General features: G+C 49.4%; 1 protein-coding gene across 1 annotated transcript in view; it reads left to right on the top strand.

Moving 5' to 3' along the window:
* SH3BP5 (SH3 domain binding protein 5) overlaps positions 1-27,360 on the top strand; it is a 65,273-nt gene that overhangs the window by 15,168 nt on the left and 22,745 nt on the right. The window contains exon 3 of the mRNA XM_072971345.1: positions 11,579-11,707. Within this exon, the coding sequence (XP_072827446.1) occupies positions 11,579-11,707 (129 nt within the window). The remainder of the gene's footprint in view (positions 1-11,578; positions 11,708-27,360) is intronic.

The raw sequence follows: 27,360 nt of genomic DNA, 5'->3' as shown, positions 1-27,360 counted from the left end.
GCTCCGGGCTCCCTGAACTGCCCTGATTGTCAGCTGCGGGTTCATTGTAAACTGGACCTTGTATTGCATAACAACATGCGGGTGGCTAGGCATTACCCCGATAAACATGCGTATCAGTTGCATAATCCGTCTCAAATCTAATAGTTGCCAAATTTGGAAAAAAAGTGGGTCTTGAAGTTGAGGGAATATGTTAAACCTCTCTGCATAAACATGGAAATGGCTCACTTGTGGTTGAACTCAGTACAGTGCCGCAGTGTCAGCCGTTCTGCCTCCTCTCACACAAACGATCCGGTGGGTTTCAAACACGTGCTGGCCATGAAAGAAAAGGCAATGGGTCCCGTCAGCCTTCCTAGCTCTGTGTGTGTATGTGTGTGTGCCTGTGAGTGTGTGTGTGCTGGGGGGCTGGTTACGTAACCCCCACCCCTTCCCTAGGGCCCCTGAGGACTGACTCTGCTGCCTGGAGATTGGAGGGCTGCGGGTTTTTCCTTCATGGTGCTCTGGACCTTGGGCTCTTAAATACCTTTTTTGTAATTGGTTAAATTCCATCCTGGTGGCTGCGGCCTGTGTAGCATCCACAAAAAAGACGAACTGAAAGTGAGTCTTTTCCAGATTGGCAGACATTCTACGACATAACCGCTTTGTATCATTCGGAAGTGTCAGGCCACGGACGGCAGGGCTGTCCCAGGCTGAGGGGCCAGGGAGGGAGCCTGACAGCTGGAGTCAGAGTCCGAGCCCTGGCCTGGGTGCTGGGCCAGGAAACGTATTTCTTTTCCTTTGCTGTACAAGCCTTTGGTGGGATGAGGGATGCCATTCAAATAAAGTCATAGAACAGATCATTAGCCTTGTGTCACTGGGAGTTCTCTGATTTGGATCATCGCACACTGGTTACGTAAGAGACCGTCCTCTTCTGTAGGACACACGCACTGAAGTCTCTCAGGGTGAAGGGACATCACGTCTGCATCTCACCCTTGTGTTCTCCAAGACTGAAGTTATTTTAAATGAGGAAGTTTAAAGAAAAGAGCCTTCTCCTCTTTCCTAGACCTGTCGACTGCCTTAAATCAGCCTCCACATGCCTGGGGGACCTTGACCTTGGCCAGCACTACACGAGGGGGTGCTGTGTGGTCCCATCCCGCAGGATGGCTGTGGAGGGGGTACTGAGTGCTCACCTGCTTGTTTGGAGACATCCTGCAGTCAAATCAGAGTTCTGAATCGGAGCCTTTCCGCCTGGGAGGAACGTGGTTCCCCCTAGTCCTAAAACAGCTCCAAGACCTTTGTTCACCTCGGAAGAGGGAGGCTTGCAGCCGGAACCCAGCTGACCACCATCTTCCCTGCTTTCCTTTCCTCCTGTCTCGGCGGAAGGGACCTCTGGTGGCTCAGACCCGGGTCAGATGGTGCAGTGCTGTGGGACGAGGAAGCATGGCTGGCTTTGTCCCCAAAGTTGTCACGCCACATAAGGTCTGCCCCGGGGTCTGCAGCCGGGCGATGATCATGTGGGGCTTAGGTTCCCCTGCACTTGGTCCCAGATCACACAAACAGTTTAAATAAAAGGCTGGATTTCCTAAAATGCTGAAGGACTCTTTTATGGGGGCCAAGGGAGCGGGAGGTGTTGTAGAGCCTTGAATACAGGGACACCCAACATCTTAGTTGGCCCTGACCATCTGGGTCACACCTGTTGTCACAGCGTCGTTCAGCCCCATGTGTCTCCTCCTTCTCAGAGGCGCCCTGGCTGGGGTGGTCGTTACCTGGCTGTGTAATTGCAGAGTTCAACTCAGGAACCCACATCATCCCTCCCTTCTCAGTCCCTCTGCCTCTGTCCCTGTCTCTCCCACCTCTGGCTTGCTCCGCTCGGTCCTCTGTGACGGGGTCTTGTATCAGGAACACGGTGGCTGGGGTGGGGCGGGGCAGGGGTATAGCTCAGGGGTAGAGCACGTGCTTAGCATGTATGAGGTCCAGGGTTCAATCTCCAGTGCCTCTCTTAAAAAATAAATAAAAACCTAATTACCTACTCCCCCCCTTCCCCCCAAAAAAACCATGGTGGCACAGTCCCCGCAGAAGGTGAATTCAGAAGGTGGATTCGGCAGCCATCCTAGGAGGCCTCTGCCACTGAAGTCGGGGCTGGAGGTGGGAAAGCGGGGAGGCGGGAGGGAGGGAGTTAGGCACTGGTCCCCATCCCTGATTCTGAGTCTTTCAGCCTGGAGGCCCTGGTGTTTCCTCCCCTTTGTTTCGTTTCCACATGTGTCTCCATCCCTTTGGAGCGGACTTAAGCAGGCTCTCCTGGTTGGATGAGACTCACCGAAGGGGGGTGGGGCCATGCGGTGCGGGGAGTGGGGGGAGTGTCATGGTCCTTGTGGGGGGATTCCCAGCTCCCCGGAAGCTCTTGCCCTCCTCCATCTCCACCTCTGCCTCTTCCCAGCCCCTCTGGTCTTGCTCCCCAGGCCCCGCTTCTGCCTCTGCTGCAGAATTCCCGGAGGTGAGATCAGATGGTCTGGCGCTCCTTCTCACGGGGCTGGGAGAGCCACCACTGTGGGCGCCCCGGGGGTAGCGGGGGTGGTGGGGCAGGGAGTCTGGCGCGATCCCTCCCCGTGGAGATTGGAGGGAAGTCCAGCGTCCGGGGGCTGGACCTGTGCTGTCCGGGATGGCAGCCCCAGCCCCATGGTGCATCTGTGTGATGCTTTATTAATAAAGAAATCCAGTTGGCTGCACTAACCACATTTCAGGCTTTTGTGTAACCTCACGTGGCCAGTGGCCTCAGTGTTGGGCTACATGGATAGAGAACATCTCCGCTTGTAGAAAGTTCTACCAGACAGCACCGGGGACCAGGCTCCCTTCCCCCCAAGCACTGGTAACGCGGTTGTTTTGTGTGTTTTAGTAGCTGCCGCAAGTGCTCCTAAGGAAGAGGTTGGATGGGTGAAAAGAAAACATGATCTGTAGCAACACGAAAAGCATTCCAGGTGCCTTAGACCAGGTCAGGAAGTTGGAATGTTTCTGGTGGTGCCTTTGTCTCGGAATTATGGAACGTTCCTACTCACAGAGACTTTACATCCATACTCTGGCCATTCTGCTGCCTCTGTTATAACTTTTGCCTTCTTCTGATTCTGTAGGTATTGTTTTTCCCACATTTTCCTTTACGTTGATTAACATTTTGACTTAAGTTTGTTTGAAAATGGGGCTTTGTGACTATAAGTGAAAAACCATCAAAGGGAAATAACTTTGTTTAAAGCAGACTATTTTTTTTAAGTGTATGTTTGTGTGTGTGTATTTTTTTTTTTCTTTTGGTTAGTGGAGGTACTGGGGATTGAACCCAGGACCTTGCACATCCTAAGCACGTGTCTACCACTGAGCTGTACCCTCCCCTGCCCAAAGCAGGTTTTTTATCGAATTGTATGGACGTACCCAATCTCTCAGGACATAGCTTGGTGACTTTCAGAGCCACGCTGTTCTGTTTCCAGCTCATTTATTGTTTTGCTCATCAGATTTGAACAGGTTCCCTTCTCCCAGAAAGGCTCTGAGCTTGACCAACTCCCACTTCCTTAAAAAGGAGATGAGGAAACGTGAGCAAGAACTGGAGGTGCTCTGAAGGCTCAGTGGCCCCAGAAGGAGGCTCTCTCCTTGGGAAAAATCAGAAGGAGTCAAAAAAGGCCGAGAAGGGAAGGATGCCTGCTTAGCTGTCACTGAAAACATCCTGGGGTTTCCCCTGGGAGCAGGGCCTTTGCAGGGCACCCGAGGGGAAGGGTGTGGTTGGTGCCACCCCGCTGGGTTCCCTTGACACTCTTGTCCTCACTGAGCACTTCAGAGAGCTTCTGTTTTCATGGGTCACTGCTGTAACACCTGCCATGTTTGAGATGAAAATAGAGTTGGTTTAAACTTTCATGGCTATTAAAAATGACAGTAATCAACCAATTACATGTCAACAGAAATAATATATCTTATTGAAAATAACTGTTTTCCCAAACCAAAAAAAAAATTCATGAGAAGAAAGTTGTTTTCAAGTTTTTGCAAGTCTCTTTGACATCTGGCTTTAATAAAAGAGCCGAAGTCTTGTGTGGGCTTCTGCATTCTGTCCTGTGGTGTCACATAGCAAGAAGTCTCTGGAAAACTCTACTGAATGCTCATGAGGATAGAAGGTGAAAAAGGCAGGTTAAATGGTTTTGGTCTTGCAGACTCCAAGAAGAGGTCTCGAGGACCCCTTCTCCCCTGCCGGCTCCCATCCCCCTGTTCCCCGGACCACACTTTGAGAACCACAGGTGGAGGGAAAGACGGCATGGAATGAAAGGACTAGAGATATATGCTCTGCACCCTGACACTCCCATGCGACGACCTCAGGCCACTTGGGCACGGCTCCCGTGGGACTGGGGACTGTCCCTCTTGCTGAGCCTGGGGAGTCTGTCTTACGGGGTCCTTATGAGGCTCAGGCCATGCCTGTGCCATCTTTCTACGAGTGGAAAGCAGTGTATTTATTTATTTATTGTTTAATAACTTCTATTTTTTAGATTTTTTAAAGCTTTTTTTGGGAGGTAATTAGGTTTATTTACTTGTTTATTTATTTATTGTATATTTTTTTATTGAAGTATAATCAGTTTATAATGTTGTGTCAATTTCTGTTGCACAGCACAATGCTTCAGTCATACATGAACATACATACATTTGTTTCCATATTCTCTTTCATCATAAGTTACTACAAGATATTGAATATAATTTCCTGTGCTATATGGTATAAACTTGTTGTTTATCTATTTTATATATATTAATGTCTGCAAATCTCGAACTCCCAATTTATCCCTTCCCACCCCCTCCCCACCTTGGTAACCATAAGTTTGTTTTCAATGTCTGTGAGTCTATTTCTGTTCTGTAAATAAGTTCCTTTGTCTTTTTTTTTTTTTTTTTAGAGTCCACATATAAATGATACTTTTCTTTCTCTTTCTGGCTTACCTCTCTTAGAATGACATTCTCCAGGTCCATCCGTGTTGCTGCAAATGGCATTATTTTATTATTTTTATGGCTGAGTAGTATTCCATTGCATAAATATACCACAACTTCTTTAACCAGTCATCTGTCTACTTTTTGTTTTTTATTTAATTTTTTGGGGGTTGGGGGATGGAACCCAGGACCTCGTGCATGCTAAGCACACGCTCTACCCCTGAGCTCCACCCTTCCCAGGCAGTGTATTTATAAATGGCATCCAAGGATCTTTGGAAGTTTGGTGTCACCTTTAATTGGTAGGACAGTTATTTTAAAAAACTGACGTCCCATCCTAACCTCGTTTGGTTCTGGGGACGCCTCTGTGAAGGGGACAGGCCACCTTTCTCAGCTGACAGGCGAAGTAATTGAGGCTTAGGTGAGTGAACTGGCCAGGGAACTGGCTGGTCCCCCATGTGGTGACCTGCTGTTTTCCAGGCACTGGCCGGTCCGGTGTAGCACGGCTTCTTGTCTGATTCAGGGCTGTATTTCTGACATACTGACACATTCAAACAGGGAGACTCTGCCATCCTCAGCGATTCTTTGCTTGAATAAATTGCCCTCAGTCTGAGTCACCTAATGGACGGGCCACAGTTTTTAGACTTGAAGATCTGCAGCCTCAGCCAGGCAGAGGGAGCCTTTAAGTGCTGATCTGAGAAAATCAGCTGGTGACCAGCCCCGGATGGTGCATGGCTTATTTTGTTTTTTGACTGGCGAGAGGTCTGCTTGTTCTCCCGAGATGGGTTTGTGCTTGTGAGCGCCTTCCCTCCGCGGGGCACATACTGCAGGGAGAACAGCTCTGTCTCCTCCCCGTACACTTCCGGAAGCAGCCCCAACTTTGATCTTGGGAGACACATTTGCTTGTGATTGTTGGGGACAAAGAACCACGGTCCAGTCTTTTCTGGAACTAGGAAATAAGGCAAAAAGCACGAGTTTAGTGGCAAGCTGGCTTTCAGATGGATTGAGAGAAATGCTTAATGCAGGTGGGTTGAATTAAGCTCCCCAGACTCTGCTCCTTGTAAACATGGCTTTGTTGTCAGGGACAGCAATTACCTGTATTTAATTACAGCGTTTTGTCACCGCATGGACTGTATGACAGAAGTCCAGTTCCGACTTGCTTAAACAAAACATAAAGCTACAGTGACAGTTTGGGGTTGGCGGATTTTGTGAGTGTGTTGTTTTTGCTCTGGGGGAGCAGAGTACTGGGTTAGAGTGTAAAGCATGGCTGGGTCCAAAAGCTCAAAGTGTCTTGGGACTTCCTCCTTTGCTCCCTCCCTCCCTGCCTCTGACAGGCTCTTACCTCATGGTGCCAAGGTGGCTGCCACCTGCTTCTGCTTTCATCCCCTCCTCTCAGCCATCTCAGTGGAAAAAGTTCCTCTTTCTAACAGTTTCAGAAAAGTCCCGGAACAAACTCTTACTGATTCTGATGGGTCACGTGCCCTCTCTCAACCACCACTGAGACTAGGAGTGACCACGTCTGATTGGCTAGGCATGGGACCAGTTCTGGGACTGGCGTGAGGCCCAAGAAAATCAGGGCTGTTAAGTTGGGCGGGCAGGAAAGATGGTTTCTGGGCTCCCACACCTCAGTAGTGTGGAGAATTGTGACTCAAGTAGCGATGATCCCCTGTGGAGTGGTAAAAGAATGAGGCCCCCCTGTTCTGTCAGGGGGCAGGCTGGCTCTGTGTTTAGCTTTTAACGCGTGTTGGATGAAGAGTCTTGGTTGGAAATCAGCCAGCTGTGCATCATCGTCCCTGCAACACGGCCTCACTAACACAGGGAGGTGCTGATGTCGAATCAAGTCTCTTGGGTTCAGTACCCTTGGATGGTCACACGCATAACAGGCTGGGGGTCCCCGAACCTGCCCACCAGCCTCACCTGAGGACCCCAGTCTACTCTTTGGTAGAACCCAGATTTGATCCGGTCATGCCTCTGCTTAAAAATCCACCATGGTGTTTTACTACAGTTAAAAAAAAAAGGGCAGAAAACAAAATAAACAGAAAAACCCCTCACTAGTATCCCATCCTCCTAACCCATCCCCATTTTTTTCTCCCCTAGAGGCAGTTTAATAGATTAGTTTAACATATTTTAGCTGATTATTTAGGCATTTATTTCTGTGGCTCTGAATAGTAGCTTTGTAATGGCTACTTTTTTTTTTTTGAGTTCCCCAAATTTTAATGATTATTATCTTAGGGAGACTCTCGCACTTTTTTTTTTATATTGAAATAGAGTTGATTTACAATATTGTGTTAGTTGCGGGTGTACAGCGAAGTGATTCAGTTATACATATACATATATGTATGTTCTTTTGCAGATTCTTTTCCATTATAGTTTATTGCCGTGTGGCTACTTTCTTTTGTATGTATTTTTTTTAATTGAAGCATAGTTAGTTTACAGTGTTGTCAGTTTCTGGTGCACAGCGTAATGTTTCAGTCATGCATGTACATACATATATTTGTTTTCATATTCTTTCTCATAGGTTACTACAAGATACCGAATACAGTTCCCTGTGTTGTTTATCTGTTTTAGATATAGTAGTTAGTATCTGCAAATCTTGAACTCCAGTTTATCCCTTCCCACCCCCTCCCCCCACTGATAACCGTAAGTTTGTTTTCTGTGTCTGTGGACCACGTGACGACTTGACTATGTACTTTTCCTTCTTCTCTCCGACACCCCCGTGCGGAGAGTGGGGTTTCTGCCTCTTTCCTCCCTCCGACCCCACCGCGCACCCACTTTCCCCGTATCCTTTCCTCCCGGTGGGATCGCCTTCCGGTCAGCGTTGGGCGACGATGTTACTGCAGCTCGGAAAGTTCCGTTCACAGCCGAGCCGTCCAGGGAAGGATGGTTACCTCTCTTTTTCGTGGTACAACACTTCCTGCAGGCGTTTCTGACCACAGGCGCCTGGGAAGTAAACTGAGACTCGCGTGGGAATCCCAGCCTGTCTCCCCCTTGCGCGTGGGATCAAGTTCAAACACCTCAGTCTGCCACGTGTGCCGTTCCTGCCTCCGGCCCCACCAGCCCTCCCGCCCTTTGCTCCTGCTGGTCCCTCCATGTCGATGCCCCCCTTCTCTGTCTGGTGAATCCCCCTCCTTTCAAGGCCTGACTTGGATGACACTTTCTTCGGAGGCCTTTCCAGTCGTGCGTCTGCTGCGCAGTGTGTACATTGAAGTCTTAGTACTGATCGCTACACTGTGTTTATTTACTGCTTGGCTTTAGTTTAAATCTTGGCTCTACCATTTCCCAGCTCTGTGACCTTGGGCAAGTTACCACGTCTCTCTGTGCCTCAGTTCCCTTTTTGTAAAATGTAACAGCTATCGCACCCACCTGGTAAGGTTGGTTGGTAGAATGAGAGCATCTCTTAATGTCTACCCCATAGGAAACTGCATCCCCCTCTCGAGTAGGGGCTGTTGGTGGATTATAGTCACTGGTGCTTTGAATAGCTCTTGGGAAATCAAAAGTCTTCCGGGGCCTGGGCAGGGGACCGAGTGAGCGAAGCAGGCTGAGGGTGGCTCTGGCACTGGGTGTGGGGGCTGGAAGGGACGGTCTTCGAGGGGTGTCTTCTCCCCTTCTAGCCGGTGGTTGCCAGGTAGGAATGAGGGCTCCATGTTGCCTGATCATCTGATCAAAGAAATGGTCTCAGGGAGGAGGCTGTAGCTCAGGGGTAGAGTGCATGCTTAGTACACACAAGGTCCTGGGTTCAATCCCCAGTACCTCCATTAAATAAGTAAACCTAATTACCTCCCCCCCCACCCCCCGCGGTGGGGAAAACACACAAAAAATGGTTTCTTAACTAGAAATTTGAGAATCCACATTTTAAAGAAACAGACAGATTTTCCTGATGTTTAGTACACAGCACACAGGCCAGAGGCACCCAGCCTACTGGCCCGTAGGCCACCAGTTTGGGGCCGGATTCTTATTTCCCAGAGGAGCCCCTAAGCGATGGTGTGACCTGCCTCGGCTCACACGCTGACCCTGGTTTTCCCACCTGTGGTCTGGATGTGGTGCTGCCTCCCCTGCCCCTCCAGCGCAGGGTGGTGGCAGTGAGGATTCAGTGGTGCGTGTGAGTGCACCTGCCACGCATCTGCCTACGCAGTGTAACAGCTCATTACCTCTGTCATGTCCGCTGCCCCTGCTCCAGAGCCACCCTGTTGGTGGTGTTTGATAGGATCATGGTCTCTTTTTATGCCAGAGGGGGAAAAAACGGTGTGCATTTATTGAGCACCTATGGTGTTCCCCGGGAACCTGTTAGGGGTTTCAGCTTGGTGTGAACCCTCCCTAAGAGAGGGAGACGAACCGTTTTAGAGGTCATAAGAATGATCCGTAAAGAAGATACCTGATCGGGGCCTCACAGAAAGAGGTGTTGCCAGGGTCGGATCCCTCTCCCTGATAAAAGTACTGAGCTTTCAACAGCAGGCCCCCTCCCACGTCCTGGAGGTCAGGTCCAGCAGCAGCTCAGTGGGCCTTGCTCGTCCCGGGGCAGCCCTCGTGCATCTGGGGCGCTTCCTCTGGTGGACGAGCCCTGTTTTGTTTTGTCTGCCACCACTGAGGCCGTCACACGTGATGGGAGACCTGGCCGGAGAGGAGAAATGGCCGAGAAAATTCAGAGGATGCTCAGGGATGTGGGGAAGGCCCACGGCCTGCGTCAGCAGAGGGATGGGGCCCAGGAGCTGAGAAACTCCTGTACGGGACAGAGGCCGCCTCCTCACACGCTGGAGACCTGGCGTTGCCAAACCCACCTAGAAAGCCCATGGCACCAGGTGATGTGGGGGATGGAATTAGAAGTGACTGGGAATATCTTGTAGTAACCTGTAATGAAAAAGAATATGAAGAGGAACATATGTATGTGTATGCATGACTGAAACATGATGCTGTGCACCAGAAATTGACACGGCATTGTAAACCAACTATACTTCAAGTGAAAAAAATCAATAAAATAGTTCTGTTTTAGAAAAAGTTTGAAATCCTGAAAAAATAAGTGAAAGTAACAACAACAAAAGAGAAGTGACTGGGGGCCTTCCTCAACCCCGTGAGCCGTCCCAACAGGCTCCTACAGCTTTACGCTTGGAAATAGTTTTCAGGGAGTTACGTGGGAGACAGGCCCTTGGCAGCCAGTGAAAGACACGTGCTTCCCCGGCAGGGTGGCTGTTAGCTCTTGGGGACGCCCCATGGCTGGTGATCTGATCATGCGTTGTTCCTCCTTCTCTGAGAACCCATTTCCCGTCTCAGATGCACGCACACCTGCTGAGGTGTGGCTCTGTCAGGCCAGTGCCTGAGGGAAGAGGAGTAGAAGGGACATAGGGTGTGTGAAGCCCTGACCAGCCAGCCCTCCAATGTGTCCTCCTGGACCTGGAACTAGAGTTCTTTTTAAAAAATTTTTATTTTATGTTTTAGTTGAAGTATAGTTGATTTACAATGTTGTGTTAGTCTCTGGTGTACAGCACAGTAGTTCAGTTTTATATTTTATATATATATATGTATATAAAATATAAATCTTTTTTCATATTCTTTTCCATTATAGGCTATTAGAAGATGTAGAATACAGTTCCCTGTGCTATACGGCAGGTCCTTGTTGTTTATCTAATTTATATATGGTAGTTTGTATCTCCTAATCCCAAACGCCTATAAATTTCTTCTTTTTAATTTTTTCCCCTTGACTTCCACAATGTGGTTAAGGCTGGCGTCACCCACCTGCCTGTTCTTCGAGCCCCAGTGGTTACTGAGGCCCGGGGCTCTGGTGGCTCTCTCCAGGAGGGACAGCCGCCCTTCTGTCTAGCCATTCTCCACACTCCAGGCTCCCAGCTTCCTTCATTTTCACAAACACCATACCACTCCCTCCCTGCCCGGTGAACATCACTCTGCTGCCTGCTCTGGGACTGTTTCCTCAGGCTCCTGCGCACATGGTACCCCTGGGAGTTTTCCAGGAGTCTCCCTCGGCCCGCCCTGCTTGCCTTCCCTGGCCTGCAGAGGTTCTCTGCCCCGGGTTCCCTGGCACCTGTACCATTCCCATCCTGGCACAGGCTCTCCTGGAATGGGCTGTCACTGCGGCCTCACCCACTGGACCCCACATGTCCTCAGGCAGGGACCAAGCCCAAGGCCCAGCACAGGGTCTGGCATGCGAGAAATCTGCCCCCAGTGTTTAATGTCGACCACGTTGCATGGCTGAGGACTTCACGGGAGTGTAGCGCCTGTCGCCCTCATTATGGACTGAAACTGCCAGGGGCGGCTGGGCTGGACATCTTCCCCTGAGGATCCTGGACAGAGCCTTTTCTTCTAACCTGCACTGTCCCATATATCAATCACTGGCCACACTTATTGTTTACCTTTAAATACACTTAATTAAAATTAAATCAGTTAAAAACTCATTTCCTCAGTCTCGCTGGCCAGTTTCAGGTGCCCAGTACCCCATGTGGGCACTGGCCATACTGGCCAGTGCAAGTGCTAGGACATTTCCAGGATCATGGAGGGCTCTCGTGGATGGTGCTCCTCCAGACGTGATCTGGCACAGTGTCAACTCAGGAGCTTGTCGGCCGCGTGGAGTCCCTTTTGGGTACTTCTGGTTACGTCAAGCAGATTTCTGCAGGCTCCTTCCTAAGCCTGAGCCATGTCCCCTATTTCCCGCCTGCAGGACATTCGTCAGAAGTTCCGCTCCGTTCTGGTTGAAGCCACGGTGAAACTGGATGAACTGGTGAAGAAAATTGGCAAAGCCGTGGAAGACTCGAAGCCCTACTGGGAAGCCCGGAGGGTGGCCAGGCAGGTAAGGGAGCCCTGCAGCCCGGCTGCCCCGCCCTCTCCCTGCCCACAACCATAGCCACGCCCCTCGGGTCCGCCCACCACCATCGCCCCACCCTTCGCCCCGTGCGCTCCCCTGGCTCCTGGGTCTCCCGCTGAAGGTCAGGCACAGGGAACAGCTCTGACTTTGTGAGCAGCTGCTTTGGAGCCCGCCTCTTATTTTCCTCCCCCACAGTCTGCCTTCTCTCCGGCTCCCGGTACTATTAATAGGGCGTGGGTGCTGGGATTTGGACGCCCCTGCCAGTGGGCGCCGCCTTGTCGCTGGAGTGGGTGCCTGGGTCCACGTCCCAGGTCCTGGGTCAGCTCCTGCGGACCAGAGGCTGTGCTTAGAGCATCGGGCTTGCCCCTCTGCCCTCCCCAGGGACTGCCTGTTGGGCAGCAGGAGGAGGATTCCCGCCCTGGTTTGGGAGAAATGAGCTATTTACTTCTCTTGAAACCCTGGTTCTTGGTCCTGAGAGCCCAAATAGACAGCTGAGGAACCAAGACCAGAGAAGGGGTGGTGGAGGGGGTCTGTGGTCAGGCGACTGCTGGGGCTGCATTGAAGTTGGTGCTGGTTTCAGTGTGTGTCTTCCTTTCATGGCCACTGATGTGGGACACCTCCCAGCCTGAGAGCCAGACCCTGTGAACGGCAAGGGAAAGAGCTCCCAACATGTAGCAGTGCCGCTGTGTGCCAGGCCCTGGGATGGGGACTCTCACCTGCCTCGGCGCATTTGGGCTTCCTGCTCAAGTGTCTCTGAAGCAGTTGATCCGGATTGAGGTCCTGTCCCTGTTGTGTGTTGATGTGACGGAAGATGCTGCCTCCTGGCATCTCTACATATTAGCAGATGCTCCACTATGAGCCCCTACTGTGTGCTTGAGCCCCTACTTTGTGCACAGTGTGATGTTGAGCATAGGAGGGGAGGCTATGGGAAAGGGAGCCCTTGGGAAGTGAAGCCCCAGAAATTGAGGGACGTGTTAAGATCAGAGCCATTGAGGATCAATGGCTGGGACTTGGGTAGTGCTCTTCCTTGCCCAGCTCTGTGCACCCCTCACATTTCCCAAAAGGGGACCCCCTTGGTGGTTCTGCCAAGAGCCTAGCTATGTGTTTGCATTTTGCACTCTGAACCCCGAGCTGAGCTTTCTGGCTGGAACCTGCCAAATAGGTTGCCTTTGTCCCTAGACAGACGGGCTGCCTGACACCCTTTCTCCTTCGCTGGCTGTTGCACTGGTCTGGACAACATCAAAGTGCCAATTACTTGTTGGTCTGCAACAAGCCTGAGCAGCAACTCTTCTCTCCACCTCCCTCTGGGCCCCACCCAGGCCTCTGGCTTTCCAGGGAGGAGAAACCCTTCTCCAGAAGGTGCTCACCTGTCCCCAGGAGCTCCACAGCCCTGAGGCATCCTCCCTTCAAAGTGCCCGGTACCACAACTGTCAAGGTGCCCCCAAGCTGGGGCTGTGTCTCATCCACAATAGCTCAGGATAGTAGTGGTCTTGACCTTGCAGTATGAAGGGTCTGGTTAGGTTTGAGGAGAAATTTCTGATAACTGAATGTAAGGATTGGGTCAGTACTGAGGAGGTCATGAAATCTCTTCTGAAATCTCTTCCACACTTGAGTTTATGGTTCTCTAATTCTTTTGAGGCCACAGATAACCTATTTAAAAGCAGGCATGTCCATGGGATGATTTCAGAGTGGTCTGTGAAAGCATCCCCTTCGAGCTGTGCAGTGGCTTCCCTGCCTGGAGTTTCCCCACTGGGTCCCCCAGCTCAGGTTGTAGAGCAGAGCTGCCAAAGGGACCTTGGTGTTCAGGGGCCTCTGGAGGCTGGCCCATCAGGTCGCCTGCCCCAGCTCATGGGGCGGTGTCCTCTGACAGCTGATACCAGACGTCCTCTCATCTTGGAGTCTTTGAACTTGCCGGCCCTTCTGTTTGGTGTTGCCTTGTCCCCAGGATGTGCATAGTTCACTCGCTCATCTCCTCCAGGTTTCTGCTCAGATGTTGCTGTATCCACACAGCCTTCCTGGGCTAACATTTCAGTGATAACTGCCCAACCATCATCTCTGCCACTGCAGCCCCTGTTCCTTGATTTGCCTTTTCCCCATAGCAGTTCTCACCCCTGACCTGTTACTGTTCACTTGTATATCGTGGTGAAACTCTACAAACTCCCCGACAGGGAATTTGGTCTGTTCAGTTCATGGCCTTGTCTGCACTGCCTGCATATGGAAGGTGTTCAAGTCTTGAGCAGATGATTAAGTGAACCAATGAGTGCATGACAAGGTTGACCAGCTGTTCCTCCCGCCCACCCACCCTTGACATCCCAGCCTTTCCCTCTCTGCGGTCACTTTACTCAAAGCTTCTTCCCTGCCGCATGGCTAGATGAGCACAGGGGTAGGAACCTGACTGGCAAATCCAGCTTTATCTGGGTTGGCTCCTTCAGATCGAATTTGGCGGGTGGGTCCCCAGCTGGCTGTGACACATCTGGAATAGATGTCACACCCCCTCCTTTGTTTTCCCCGCAGCCAGTCCTCTTTGATGGAAAGAGAGGTAGGAGGAAGCTGGGTTGGGAGGGTCCCACGGCCAGGCAGCAGTGAATTGCAGCTTTACGCCTGCCTTTCATCTCTTCTCTTGACCAATGAGGACAGTGGACAAGCCACTGAGTCATCAAGTCTCATCAGGTGTTAAAGACCTGGGGCTGAGTGACTCCCTGTCAGCTGGCAGGGCCCAGGATAAGTGATGAGGGCATCCTGCCCACTCTATGCCCGCACACCCTCCCCTGAAACTCCTGCCTCCTTGCAGGTGGGCCAGAAGGGCGGAAAAGGCTCAGTGTGACCTCAACCCTCAACCCCCACGGGACTTTGTTGGTCTCCAGCCGAGGAGCCGGAAGGGCCTCAAGGGCTGAGGCTGGGCGCAGATGTCCCATTTCATCTCTGCGGGTGGAGGGTGTCTCGGCTCGGCCGGGTGGCCGAGTCTTTCGGTGCACCAGCATCCTCTGCTCTTCCCGATGGTGCAGGGGGGGGCGGGGCCTCCTCCAGCTGCTGCCAAGCGGGGCTTCCTGTTTTCTTCCTCTGGTCTTACGCCCACCCCTTCCTTTCTATATTTACAAATCCCTCCAGCTGTGTATAGCAGGATGGTCTCTGAGAGATGCCTTCAGAGCACCTCCTCCCGGTGTGTATCGGAGGCAGTACATTCTCAGGGCCTCAGCATCCTCATCTCTATGAAAATGGTGAGACAGTGATGGTTGTGGACCACGAGAGTCCCGATGTGTCCTGAGGACTTAGATCAGGTTTGACGGCAGAGTATCTACATGAGCTTACATTTTGGTTTCATTTTTTAAACATTGCAGAAAATTCAGAAAATCGACAAAAAGAAGAAAAGTCCCCACGCCTTCTGTTGATATTTGATGTGTGTCTCCTCTTTTGTTTTTCAGTAAGAGATCATCCTGTAGTGGTGGTTTCATAATGTCTGGAATCCACCCACCCAGAGTCTCAGCGGAACAGCAGAGACTTGCAAAGGGAAAGATTTCTACCACTTGGTTTTCCGTGGAGAATGTACAGAGTTGTGTAATTGTTGGGCCAGTAGAAATCGTGTCTGCTCATCCAGACTTTGCACGAACTCTGTTGTTCCCGATGTCAACTCGTTTTCCTACCAGTGAGTCAGATCCAGACCTGTGATCTTGAACCTAGTCCAAATTCTGCCAAGAGGAGGCAGAATACTCCCCTACCCGCCCGGTCCGGGGTGGAGGCAGGAAACCGGCTTTGATTTATTTGAGGGTTTTTGTCCGCGAGCCAGACCTTGTTTTGAAGGTGGCTTTGACATATCTGCCAGCCATCTGGCCGTTCTGTGTGTGGCGGGGACCTTCTGACGAGGGGGTGGAGCCTGAGTGTCTCCGTGGACTTGAGTGGAGGAGAGTTGCCTGCTTACTCTGCTCCCTGGTTTCTAACTGGTCTGACGCTAGCCGTAGACATGTCATTATCCCTGCCAGTCCCCACCCTTGTTATCTTTTTCCTTTTAAAAAAATAGCAGTAAACCACACTTAACACAGGATTTACCGTTTTCACTGTTTTATTTTATTATTTATTTATTTTTGGCATGTTTGTATTTATGTATGTATGTATTTATTTAACTTACCACCAGTTACATTTATTTATTTTTTAACATTTTTTAAATTGAGTTGTAGTCATTTTACAATGTTGTGTCAAATTCCAGTGTAGAGCACAACTTTTCAGTTCTACATGAACGTACATATATTCATTGTCACATTTTTTTTTTGCTGCGAGCCACCACGAGATCCTGTATGTATTTCCCTGTGCTGTACAGTATAATCTTGTTTATCTATTCCGCATATGCCTGTCAGTATCTACAAATTTTGAACTCCCAGTCTGTCCCTGCCCACCCCCCGCCCCCTTGGCAACCACAAGTTTGTATTCTATGTCTGTGAGTCTGTTTCTGTTTCGTTCTAACTATTTCAAATTGTACAGTCGGGAGCATGAAGTACATTCGTATTGCTGCGCAGCCCCCACCAATATCCACGTTCAAAACTTTTTCATCTTCCCAGACTCTGTACCATTAAATAGTAACTCCCCATTCCTCCCTGCCCCCCAGGCTTTGGCAACCACCATCTACTTTCTGTCTCAATGACTTTGACTCCCCTAAGTCCCCCACGTAAGTGGGGTCAAGCGGAGTTTGTCCTTTTCTGACGGGCTTTTTGCATGGAGCACAATGTCCTTGAGGGCCATCCATGCTGCAGCCTGTGTTGGAATTTCACTCCTTTTTAAGGCTGTTCTGATATTCCATTGTATGTGTAGACCACCTGGTGTTTATTCGTTCGTCCATCTGGTGGACTTGTGGGCAACCCTTTTGATTTTTAGTGGTTGGAACGTGTTAGAAGGCTTTGCAGCCCTGAAGGGTAGCGTTAGTGCCAAGTAATGAGAATTATTTAGGGGTGAGTGTTGCCTGTTTGGTGTTTGAGGGATTGGGTAAGTCCCCGTCCTCTAAGCCCCTTTGGGGAGGTGTGTGGAGAAATGTTTGAAACGTGGAGAGTGACTTAGCTGTGGGGTAGCTGCTGAGTGTGGTCTCTGAGCCAAACTGCCTGGCTTTGAATCCCAGCTTCCCACTTAATGGCTGTGGGACCTCCAGCAGATTCCTTCATTTCTGTGCCTCAGTTTCTTCATTTGTAAAATGGAGTTGTGTATCAGTTAGCTTTTGCTGTGAAACAAACTACCCCCAAACTCAGTGGCTTACAGCATGTATTTAGATCATGATTTTGCTGAGCAGGTCTTCTGACCTCAGGTTTGGTCGATCTCATCCATGTGCAGTCAGGAGGAGGGTTGGCTGGGGGCTGGCAGACCTGGGTTGGCTTCATCTGTCTGGCAGTTGGCTGGTTGTCACTGAGGTGTCAGGGGTGACTGGACCATGTGCGTCTCATCCAGGAGGCTAGTGGGCTTCTTCACATGGTGCTGGGATTCCAGGAACAAAAAGGGCCGGCCCTTTTCAGGCCTCTGCGGGCATCACATCTCCTAATGTCCTATTGGGCAGAGTAAGTCACATGGCTAGTCCAAATTCAAGAGATGGGGGAAAATAAACTCCACCTGCAAAGTATTATAGCCATTTTTGCAACTTGATAAATTAGGAGTTCTGAATAAACAGATACACACTACTATACACAAAGTAGATGAACAACAAGGACCTCTTGTATAGCACAGGGAACTATATTCCATACCTTGTAGTACCCTTTTATGTCAAAGAACCTGAAGATACGTATGTAAGTATATGTATATAACTCAATTGCTTTGCTGTACACCTGAAACTAACATTGTAAATCAACTACATCTCAATAAAAAATAAAATTGAAAAAAAATCCTGTGGGTAGAAGAAGAAACAGTTCTGGACGGGCTGGGAGGGGACATGGAAGAGGTAGGGATGGTGAGGGCGGAAGGGTGACCCAGGCAGGTGGGTACGTATGGAGTTGCTGCTGGAGATAAAACGTGGCAGAGGGTCAGAAGTGATGACTTACCTTCTGACTGATGAGCGCCCTCCAAGCCCAAAGAGACGAGTGGGGGGACCTTGAATGGATGGGGAATCTGGTTTCCAATGACATGAAACAGACCAGGTGCATCACATTGTCTCCTGAATTCTAATGGTAACTGCAGGAGGGCCAGAGGGCTGTGGTCTTCCTTTGCTGGGGAATCTTGGTGTTGATCTGGTTTGTGGAAGTGGCGAGGGGGAAGCCAGGGCTCTGCAGAGGTGGCGAGAAAATGCAAGGGTACGTCAAGTACAGCTTGTACTCCTAACTTGTCCAGGGTTTTTTTCCCCTTCTAATTCATTCTTTTCTTTTTAAAATTTTTAAAAATTGAATTATAGTCAGTTACAATGTGTCAATTTCTGGTATACAGCACAATGTCCCAGTCATACATATACATACATATATTCATTTTCACATTCTTTTTCATTAAAGGTTATTAGAAGGAATTGAATATAGTTCCCTGTGCTATACAGAAGAAATTTGTTTTTTTAAATCTATTTTAATATATGGTGGCTAACATTTGCAAGTCTCAAACTACCAAATTTATCCCTTTCCACACCCTTTGCCTTGGAAACCGTAAGCCTTTTTACTATGTCCGTGGGTCTGTTTCTGTTTTGTAGATGAGTTCATTAGTGTTCTCTTTTCTTTTCTTTTCTTTTCTTTTCTTTTCTTTTCTTTTCTTTTCTTTTTCTTTTTCTTTTTCTTTTTCTTTTTCTTTTTCTTTTTCTTTTTCTTTTTCTTTTTCTTTTTCTTTTCTCTTTCTTTCTTTCTTTCTTTCTTTCTTTTTCTCTCTTTCTTTCTTTCTCTTTCTTTCTTTCTTTCTTTCTTTCTCTCTCTCTTTCTTTCTTTTCTTTCTTTCTGTCTCTCTCTCTTTCTCTCTTTCCTTCTCTTTCTTTCCTTTTCTCTTTCTTTCTCTTTTCTTTCTCTTTCTTTCTTTCTTCTTTTCTTCATTTCTTTCTTTCTTTTCTTCATTTCTTTCTTTCTTTCTTTTCTTCTTTTTTTTTTTAGATTCCACATATGAGTAATATCTTACAGTGTTTTTCTTTTTCTGGCTTACTTCACTTAGGATGGTAATCTCTAGGTCCATCCATGTTGCTGCAAATGGCATTATTTCATTCTTTTTATGGCTGAGTAGTATTCCATTGTATAAATATACCACAACTTCTTTATCCAATCATCTGTTAATGGACATTTAGGTTGTTTCCATGTCTTGGCTATTGTAAATAGTGCTGCTGTGAACACTGGGATACATGTGCCTTTTCAAATTAGAGTTTTCTCTGGATATATGTCCAGGAGCGGGATGGCTGGATCATATGGTAAGTCTGTTTTGAGTTTTTAAGGGATGTCCATACTGTTTTCCACAGTGGCTGCACCAAATTATGTTCCCACCAGCAGTGTAGGAGGGTTCCCTTTTCTTCACACCCTCTGCAGCATTTATCATTTGTGGACTTTTGAATGATGGCCATTCTGACTGGTGTGAGGTGATACCTCATTGTAGTTTTGATTTGCATTTCTCTGATAATTAGCGATATTGAGCAACTTTTTATGTGCTTATTGGCTATCTGTATGTATTCATTGGTGAAATGTCTGCTTAGGTCTTCTGCCCATTTTTTGGATTGGGTTGTTTGTGTTCTGTTATTGGCTTCTATGAGCTGTTTATATATTCTGGAAATTAAGCCACCATCAGTCACATCATTTGCAAATATTTTCTCCCAGTCCATAGGTTGTTTTTTCGTTTTGTTTATGGTTTCCTTGGCTGTGTGAAAGCTTCCAAGTTTGAATAGGTCCCACTGGTTTATTTTTGCTTTTATTTCTATCACCTTGGGAGAATGACCTAGGAGAACATTGCTACGATTTATGCCAGAAAATGTTTTGCCTATGTTCTCTTCTAGGAGATTTATGCCGTGCACCAGGGAAGTACTTTTAACATTTTTTGCAGAGGAGAGAAAACAGGCATAGAGGAGGCAGGTTGTTCAAGGGGCGCCCAATGACCTCATTGACCAGATGCTGGGCCTGGGGAGGCGGGTCCCTTACTGTGAGCAAATCAGGGCCTCACAGGAGTTTGCAAGGTGGCGGTATTATTACTGCCATCTCCCAGCGGGGGCAATGGCTCAGGGTCCCGGAGGTAGAGTCACGTGCCCAGATTCAGACCTCTCAAGGAGAGGAGCAAGGATTCGAACCTACGTCTCCCTGCTTCCGGCAGCTGCTTGCTGCCTGGGGCCGGCACTTTGACGGTCTTCAGGGGCAGCCAGAATGCCCGGCTGGCTGACTGCACACTGACACATCTTGGGGGAACAGGTAAGGGAAGTAGTTGACTTGTAGGGCTAAAAGGGAGGTGATTTTTTTAAACTGAAGTATAGTTAATTCACAATGTTGTGTTAATTTCTGGTGTACAGCATAGTGATTCAGTGATACATATATATATATATGCTTTTTCATATTCTTTTTATTATAGTCTGTTATAAGCTACTGAATAACGCTCCCTGTGCTCTAGGGGAATTTTAAGCTCATCTGCAGTTATTTCTCCGCTTTTCCTGCCCAGGGTAACTGGAGGCTCTTTCAGAGTAATTGGTGGCCCTGCGAAACGGCTTCCCCTCCTGGGACCTCAGTGCGCCTTTGTCCTGCCTCCCCTCTTCCCAGTCACTTGCTTCCCCTGAGCCCTCTCCCTGTGGGACTCAGGTGAGGAGGTCTGGGTCACTGACGTCCATCCCCACAGCCTCGACCACGTTCCCACTGGCCGGCCACAGGCCAGTTCCTGGGAACTGTGTCACCCAGGCTGCCTGGGTGGAGGGCAGGCAGCTGAGTGGCGGGGCGCCTGCCTGGATGCAGAGTTGCTGGTGACATCCTGGTGATGTGCGGCTGGAGGACAACGGGCTGTTAACCCTCCCTCGCCCGCAGGACTGCACCTTGTGGTCTTGGTTGGTGATTCTGGGGAGGAGTCAGGTGCACCAGGATGGGGTTCGTAGTGGGACGAGGGGCATCCTCTGACCCAGGCTCAAGGCCCCTGATGCAGAGCAGGTATCCAGGCTTGGAGGCTTCCGTCCAAAGGGCCTACCTGTGGCTGTACCTCCTCCTGGCTGGCGCTGCCCACAGCATCCTCTGTCCTCTACCAGGGCAGGGGGTGTGGCTGATCTGAGGTTTTTTCTTCTGTGGTGCGAGGGTTACTGGCTCTTGACCCTTTCCTGCCAAGTGGGCAGTGGAAAGCCAGAAATGGGGTCCAGTGGGGCCCAGGGTCTCAGCCGGGCAGGATGAAGATGGAGGCGCTGCCCGAGCTTGTCAGGGACAGTCCGCTTTCCTTTCGGTGGCCTCTCACCGAGGCCTGGCGGATGCCTGGAAGTGCTGCTTGGTGGGTGCTGGGCTGTCTAAGGCAGACAGTGGGGTCTGTCGCCTCGGGACAGCAACTGGAGGGGAAAGAGGATATGTGTTCTGGGCCGTATCTGAAACCACGAGGCTTCTTGGATGTTTCTCTTTTTCTTTTCTCCCTCCCCACATCCGTCTCTTGTCAGTGGAATGCCCTTCCCTCCCCACCGCCGTGAACCTCTGGCATTCCCTGGAAGGGAGAGGAAAATCAGTGTATGGGATGTATTTTTGCTCCCAGGTTTGTCAGCCCAGGGGTCCTTTTATGTTGCTAGGCAACCAGGTTTGGTCCCCAGCCAGTGGTGACTTATCTTCTGCTCCCTCTCCTTGCCTAGGGACACCCTCTGCCCACCCCACTTTCCTCCTTTTCTCTCTCCCTCCCCCACCCCTCCCAGGGTGACGTCATGGCCCCCTTCCCTTCTAGGAAAATCTCTCCCCAAGAATCGGGCGGACTTGTTCACGCTCAGAAGCGGGTGGCAGTAGGATTGGAGATTGATGGTCTCTGGATGTTCAAGTGGTTCAGCTTTAAGACACTCCTGTGGCTTGGGATGCCTTGCTTCTGGTCTGATGGGGCGCTGGTTCCAGCCTGGGGCTTGTCACCCAGCAAGAGCTCCTTGAAACCACACTCATCCCACCAAGAGGGAAGTGCCGAGGGGCCTGGGCCTCAGACTGGGTTTTCATTTCCTCATGATGGAAGGTCCTTGTGGGGTTTCAGCCAAAGGTCGGGTTGGCAGATGGAACCCAGGATACCCAGTTCAATTCGAATTTCAGATCACTTTTTTTTTTTTTTAGCATCTCTGTTCCATGCAATACTGGGGACCCACTTAACTAAACCTGGTTATTTGCTTACCTGAAATCCAGATTGAACTGGGAGTCTTCTCTTTCCCTTGGCTGAATCTGGCAGCCCTGCAGAGGAGGGAAGTTGTGGTGTAGAGTCATCAGCCAGATGGAGAAAGTAGTTTCAGAGTCGCCTCACTCCTCAGGGTTCCTGAATTCAGCGCACTGAGAGCCCTGGAGGGGTTGTGGGTTCCTGTGCAGTCACGTAGGGGTGTTCCGTGCGACCAGACAAGCCCTCAGCCCACTCACCTCCTGTTCTACTCCGCAACCTCATGCTTCGAAGAGGAAATGGGATTTCTCAGCTAAGTGACTGAGTCTAAGTTTTTTTTTTTTTTTTTGCTTCTGTTAAGGACCAGCTGGCTTTAGGAAGCCTCACTTTGAAGGAGTAGTTTAAATGTAAGTTAAAGAAAAATACACCATTTGTTCATCAATTCATTACCAGTCTCAAGTGCATTCCCCAGCCTTTGGGCAAAGCCTTTTTTATTTCTAAAAATCATGTTGCATCTTCTCAGGTTCTTGCATTCTCTGACTGGAAGTCTCTTGATCTCAGGCTCAGGCCAGGCGAGTGAAGGTGCTTTTTATACAGAGAAAACTGGGAGGTCCGTTTTCACGCTGACCCTGGACCCTCAGCCAAGGTGGTTGAAGGCATCTGTAGTGGGCTCTTGTTGGGAGGAAGTCATGAGATGTAAGACATTGTGTTAGTTCATGTAGATTCCTCATCTGTCTGGTCCCATCCCGACCCCAAAGCTGTGAGGAAATAAAAAGGTGAACTTCTGCAGCCTGAAATTCTGAAATTTCTATTGCTTTATGCATAAAACAATGGCTTTATCTTATATCAACCAAGAATGGCATTGTCTGCAAGTAGCAGAGGACTTAGAAACTGTGACCTAAACCACAAAGGTATCTTCTTTCACCTAAAAGGAGTCCTTAATTAGGCAATCTAAGTTAATGCCAGGAGTGCATGGTCATCTGAGATCCAGTGTTCTATTTAGTACTCAATCCTAGGATGTAAGTCTCACCCTTTAAAGTCACCTCATGGTCCAAAGTGGCTCCAGGAGCTCCAGCCATCACACGTGCATTTCAGGACAGAAGGAGAAAAAGAGGAAGGGGAAGGAACATATGTCCCTTCTATTGTAAAGAGTCCAGTTGGAAGTCCCAGCCAACACCCTCTTCTGTTTCATTGTCAGAACTGAGTCACATAGTCTTGGGTAGCTGCAAGGAAGGCTTGGCTTGGTGTTTTTTTTAACTAGCGAGGTGGTTTCTAAGGATGAAGGGAACCATGGATGTTGGGAGGCAGCTGACCAGCTCTGTCATGTCTGTGCTGTGGTTTACTTCTAGAAAGCCTCTTGGTTGGCAGGAGTTCGAGGTGGGTGTGTACGACCCACAGAGCAGGCCCAGGGCTCCTCTGAGGAGGGAAGTGCCCCGTATCTCTCTGTTCCATCATTTCCGTCCCTTTCTGCTACGTAGAAAACTTCCTTTCCTTTATATTGTGTTGGAGTCCTAGGAGGAAATGCTAGCTTCCCATAAAGGGTGTGTGCGTGTGTATGTGCGTGCACACACGTATGTGGTTTTGTCACGTTGCAGAATCCATTCAAACTTTCTTTTATCAAATACTAATTAGATGACGCATTTCCTTGCCACTTCTTTGGTGGAAGCCCTTGTGTCTTGCCTGGATGACTGATATCGCCTTTCAGTTGGTATTCCTGCCTCCCAGTGCCCCCTTCTCCACTTCTTACCTGTGCCTCCCAACTGAATCTTGCCAAAGTCAGTTTTGCTAGTGGTTCAGCTCAAAACTTTGTGTGTGATGGTTAATTTTAGGTGTTGACTTGGCTGGGCTGCAGTACCCAGGTAGGTGATCAAATGTTATTCTGCATTTTTCTGTGAGGGTGTTTATTGGGGTTGGGGTGCAGTTCATATTTCCATCCGTGGACTTGAGTAAAGCAGACTGCCCTCTGTGATGTGGGTGGGCCTCATCCAATCAGTTGAAGGCCTGGATGGAGGAGAAGACTAACCTCCCTCTGAGCAAGGGGAACCTGCATAGCTGACGGCCTGCGGACTTGCCTTGCAGCACCAGCTTCTCTCTGGTTCTCTCCACTGCTGGCCCACCTTGCAGACTGGGGACTGCCACCCTCCATTGTCACATGAGCTGATTCCTTAAAATAAAACCTCTTTCTGTACACAGATCTTCCTCAGTTCACCATGGGGCTACATCTTGATGAACCATCCTAAGTCGAAACTATGCTACGTTGAAAATGCATTTAATACTCCTCACCTGCCAAGCATCACAACCCAGCCTCGCCCACCTCACACATGCTCAGAACACTTACATGAGCCAACAGTGAGGCGAAACCCTCTGACAGAAGACCTCTTTTATAGTAGAGGGTTGAATTTCTCATGTAGGTTATGAATACTGTACTGAGAGTGAAGTACAGAACGTGTCTGGGTCCAGGTGGTCGTACTTGTCTGGGTTGTTCGCCCTCGTGACTGCATAGCTGACAGGACTGGAAGCTGCCGCTGCCCAGGCTGGGAGAGGGGTTGGTCCTGCACGTCCAGCCCAAGGGAAGGTCCAGATTCTAAATTCTGAGCACAATTTCCACCAAATGCCTATTGCTTTTGCACCACTGTCGTATTGGTAACTTACAAGTTGAACGAACCATCGTGAGTCGGGGACCATCTGCGCACACACATCCCATTGGTTCTGTTTCTCTGGAGCACCTTGCACGACACAGCACTTCTTCTGTGTGGGGTGACCAGCCCAGCTCTGAGCACGGCACACAGGCTTTTCCATTTGCCTCAGTCCCTCTTCTCCCTGCATCTGCTCCTCTGCGCCGAGCCCCCGCCTGCGCCCTCCCCACCCCTGCTCACAGCTGCCCGGTACATCGCACAGCCTCACTCACAACCTCCGAGGGCATCGTGGGGATGTTCTGCATCCGTGCACATTCCGTTCCCTTCGCCTGTGATGTTTTCCTCCCCAGGCTGACCAGCAACGTGACGCTCAAAACGGTAGCCACGTGTGGCTTCTTAAATAGAAATAGTGACATGAAATACAACTCAGGGGTCAGTTTCTCAGTCTCAGTGGCCACAGGTGGCCGGTGGCAGCTATTTTGGGACAGCGCAGAGAGAAAACATTTCCCTCATTGCGGGAGGTGCTGTTGGAAGTACTGCTTGGCTTTTACCCTTTGCCTGCTGACCTGATGAACATGAAGGGGCAGGTCAGTGTCCGTTCTGCAGACCCCTCCGGCAGCCCCCTCCTGTGCTAAGCTCTCCACAGTTTTTGCTTTGAGAATGTGATGAAAGCTGTGGATGTCCTCTGGAAACACACGTCTGTGCGCATGGGCGGATATGTTATGCACACAGGTGATCAGCAGTTCTCCTTAAGTTAAGGGTCACCCACGTCCTGGGGGTTGATCACCATGAGCTAACTCAGCGTCATTTCTGCGGGTGTAACAGCTGACACGTCTGCACCGCTCACTGTCTGCCTGTTCTGAGCTCTTCACGTGTGATAACTCACTTGCTCCTCGGGGCTCTCACGAGGTAGCTTCTGCTGACTGCGTCTTGCAGATGAGGAAAGCGAGGCCCGGGGATTTAAAGTGCTCAGGGTCCTTCTCAGAGCTCCCTGGACGTGGCCTGGGCTCCAGGCCCTGGGGTGTGCCTGCTCCTGTGTCCTGTTGCTGTGACGCTGGCTCTGGCCTGGGGCTGCTGGCCATGGCCGTGTGGACCCCTGTGCACTTGCGTTGCAACAGACCCCTCAGGTTCTCTGCCCCCCAAGCTCAGCGGGGAGGTGCATTAAGCCCTCATTTTCCTGTGCGTCCCCCTGACTTTGGGTTCTTTTGGAGTTGATCATGCAGCGGGTAGTTAAAATTAAGCCAAGTCACACTGACCCAGAGGCAGAAGATAGGGTGGAGGAGGGGGCTGACCTTTCAGTGAGTCTGTTGCTCCTTTGGCTGCGCTGAAGTGTCCCAGGCAACCTGTGGTGCCGAAGGGCCCCGGGAAGGAATGCTGCATCCCAGAGGAGGTGGGAAGCGGGCGGCCGAGGTCCCTGGCTAGTACAGGGCTTGGAATAGCACCTGTTTCCAAGTCACCGTCCTGGCAGTGGGGACTCACAGCTGCACAAAACGTCACTCCCTCCAAGGAGTTTGCGGTCTTGTCCAATAATAAATGAAGAGTAAAATAATTCAAGATGTGTCATCAGTATGTTCAGATGTGGGGCAGTTTTCAAAGTGCTTTCCTCGAACACTATATTATATAACCTGGCAGACAGTTGAGATAGAAGTGTAGGAATCTGTTTTGGGGAGGGTATAGCCCAGTGGTAGAGCACATACTTAGCATGCTCAAGGTCCTGGCTTCCCCAGGACCTCCCCAGTACCTCATTTAAACAAACAAACCTAATTCCATCCTCCCGCCAAAAACCAACCTTCCCAATAAAATAGTTGCTTAGTAAATATTTCTTTAAAAATTTGGTTCTGTAAATTCAGAGAGGGTAAAATTTCACCCAGGAATTTCCTGAAGACCCACTGGGACCTGGGTTGTGTATCATTTCAGCTGGGAGGAGATGAGGTAAAGTGGAAGGGGAGTTATTTAGACCTTGAGAGAATGGCGTTCATGCTGCACGATGTAGTATATACGGTGAGGTCATCATTCAGGTGAGTTTTCACATCATGTAAACGGGCGCTTCTGGGGACACACCGGCCCTGAGAGACGTTTATCTGATTGCAGGAGCCACAGAGGAAGAAAATCACAAGGTGGACCGTCAGAAGGTGGTTTGTGGCTTGTCATTTGTACTCTAGCTTGGTACCTGACTTAAACATACATTTCTTTTTTTTTCCTTGTTGTTTATCTATTTTATATATAGTAGTTAGTATCTACAAATCTTGAACTCCCAATTTATCCCTTCCCCACCCCCTTTCCCCTCTGGTAACCGTAAGTTTGTTTTCTATGTCTGTGAGTCTTCTCTGTTTTGTAAATAAGCTCATTTGTGTCCTTTTTTTTTTTAGATTCCATATATAAGTGATATCATATGATATTTTTCTCTCTCTTTTGGCTTCACTTAGTATGATAATCTCTAGGTCCATCCGTGTTGCTGCAAATGGCATTGTTTCATTCTTTTTTATGGCTGAGTAGTATTCCATTGTATAAATACACCACTTCTTTATCCAGTCATCTGTCGATGGACATTTAGGCTGTTTCCATGTCTTGGCTATTGTAAATAGTGCTGCTGTGAACATTGGGGTGCAGGTGTCATTTTGAAGTAGGGTTCCTTCTGGATATATACCCAGGAGTGGGATTACTCGATCATATGGTAAGTCTATTCCTAGTCTTCTGAGGAATCTCCATTCTGTTTTCCACAGTGGCTGCACAAAACTGCATTCCCACCAGCAGTGTAGGAAGGTTCCCTTTTCTCCACAGCCTCTCCAGCATTTATTATTT

This window comes from Vicugna pacos, chromosome 1, assembly GCF_048564905.1.
Source record: "Vicugna pacos chromosome 1, VicPac4, whole genome shotgun sequence".
In the NCBI taxonomy this organism is placed as follows: Eukaryota; Metazoa; Chordata; class Mammalia; order Artiodactyla; family Camelidae; genus Vicugna; species Vicugna pacos.
Note: the sequence above shows the minus strand (reverse complement) of the source record. Positions and strands in the feature narration are given on the sequence as shown.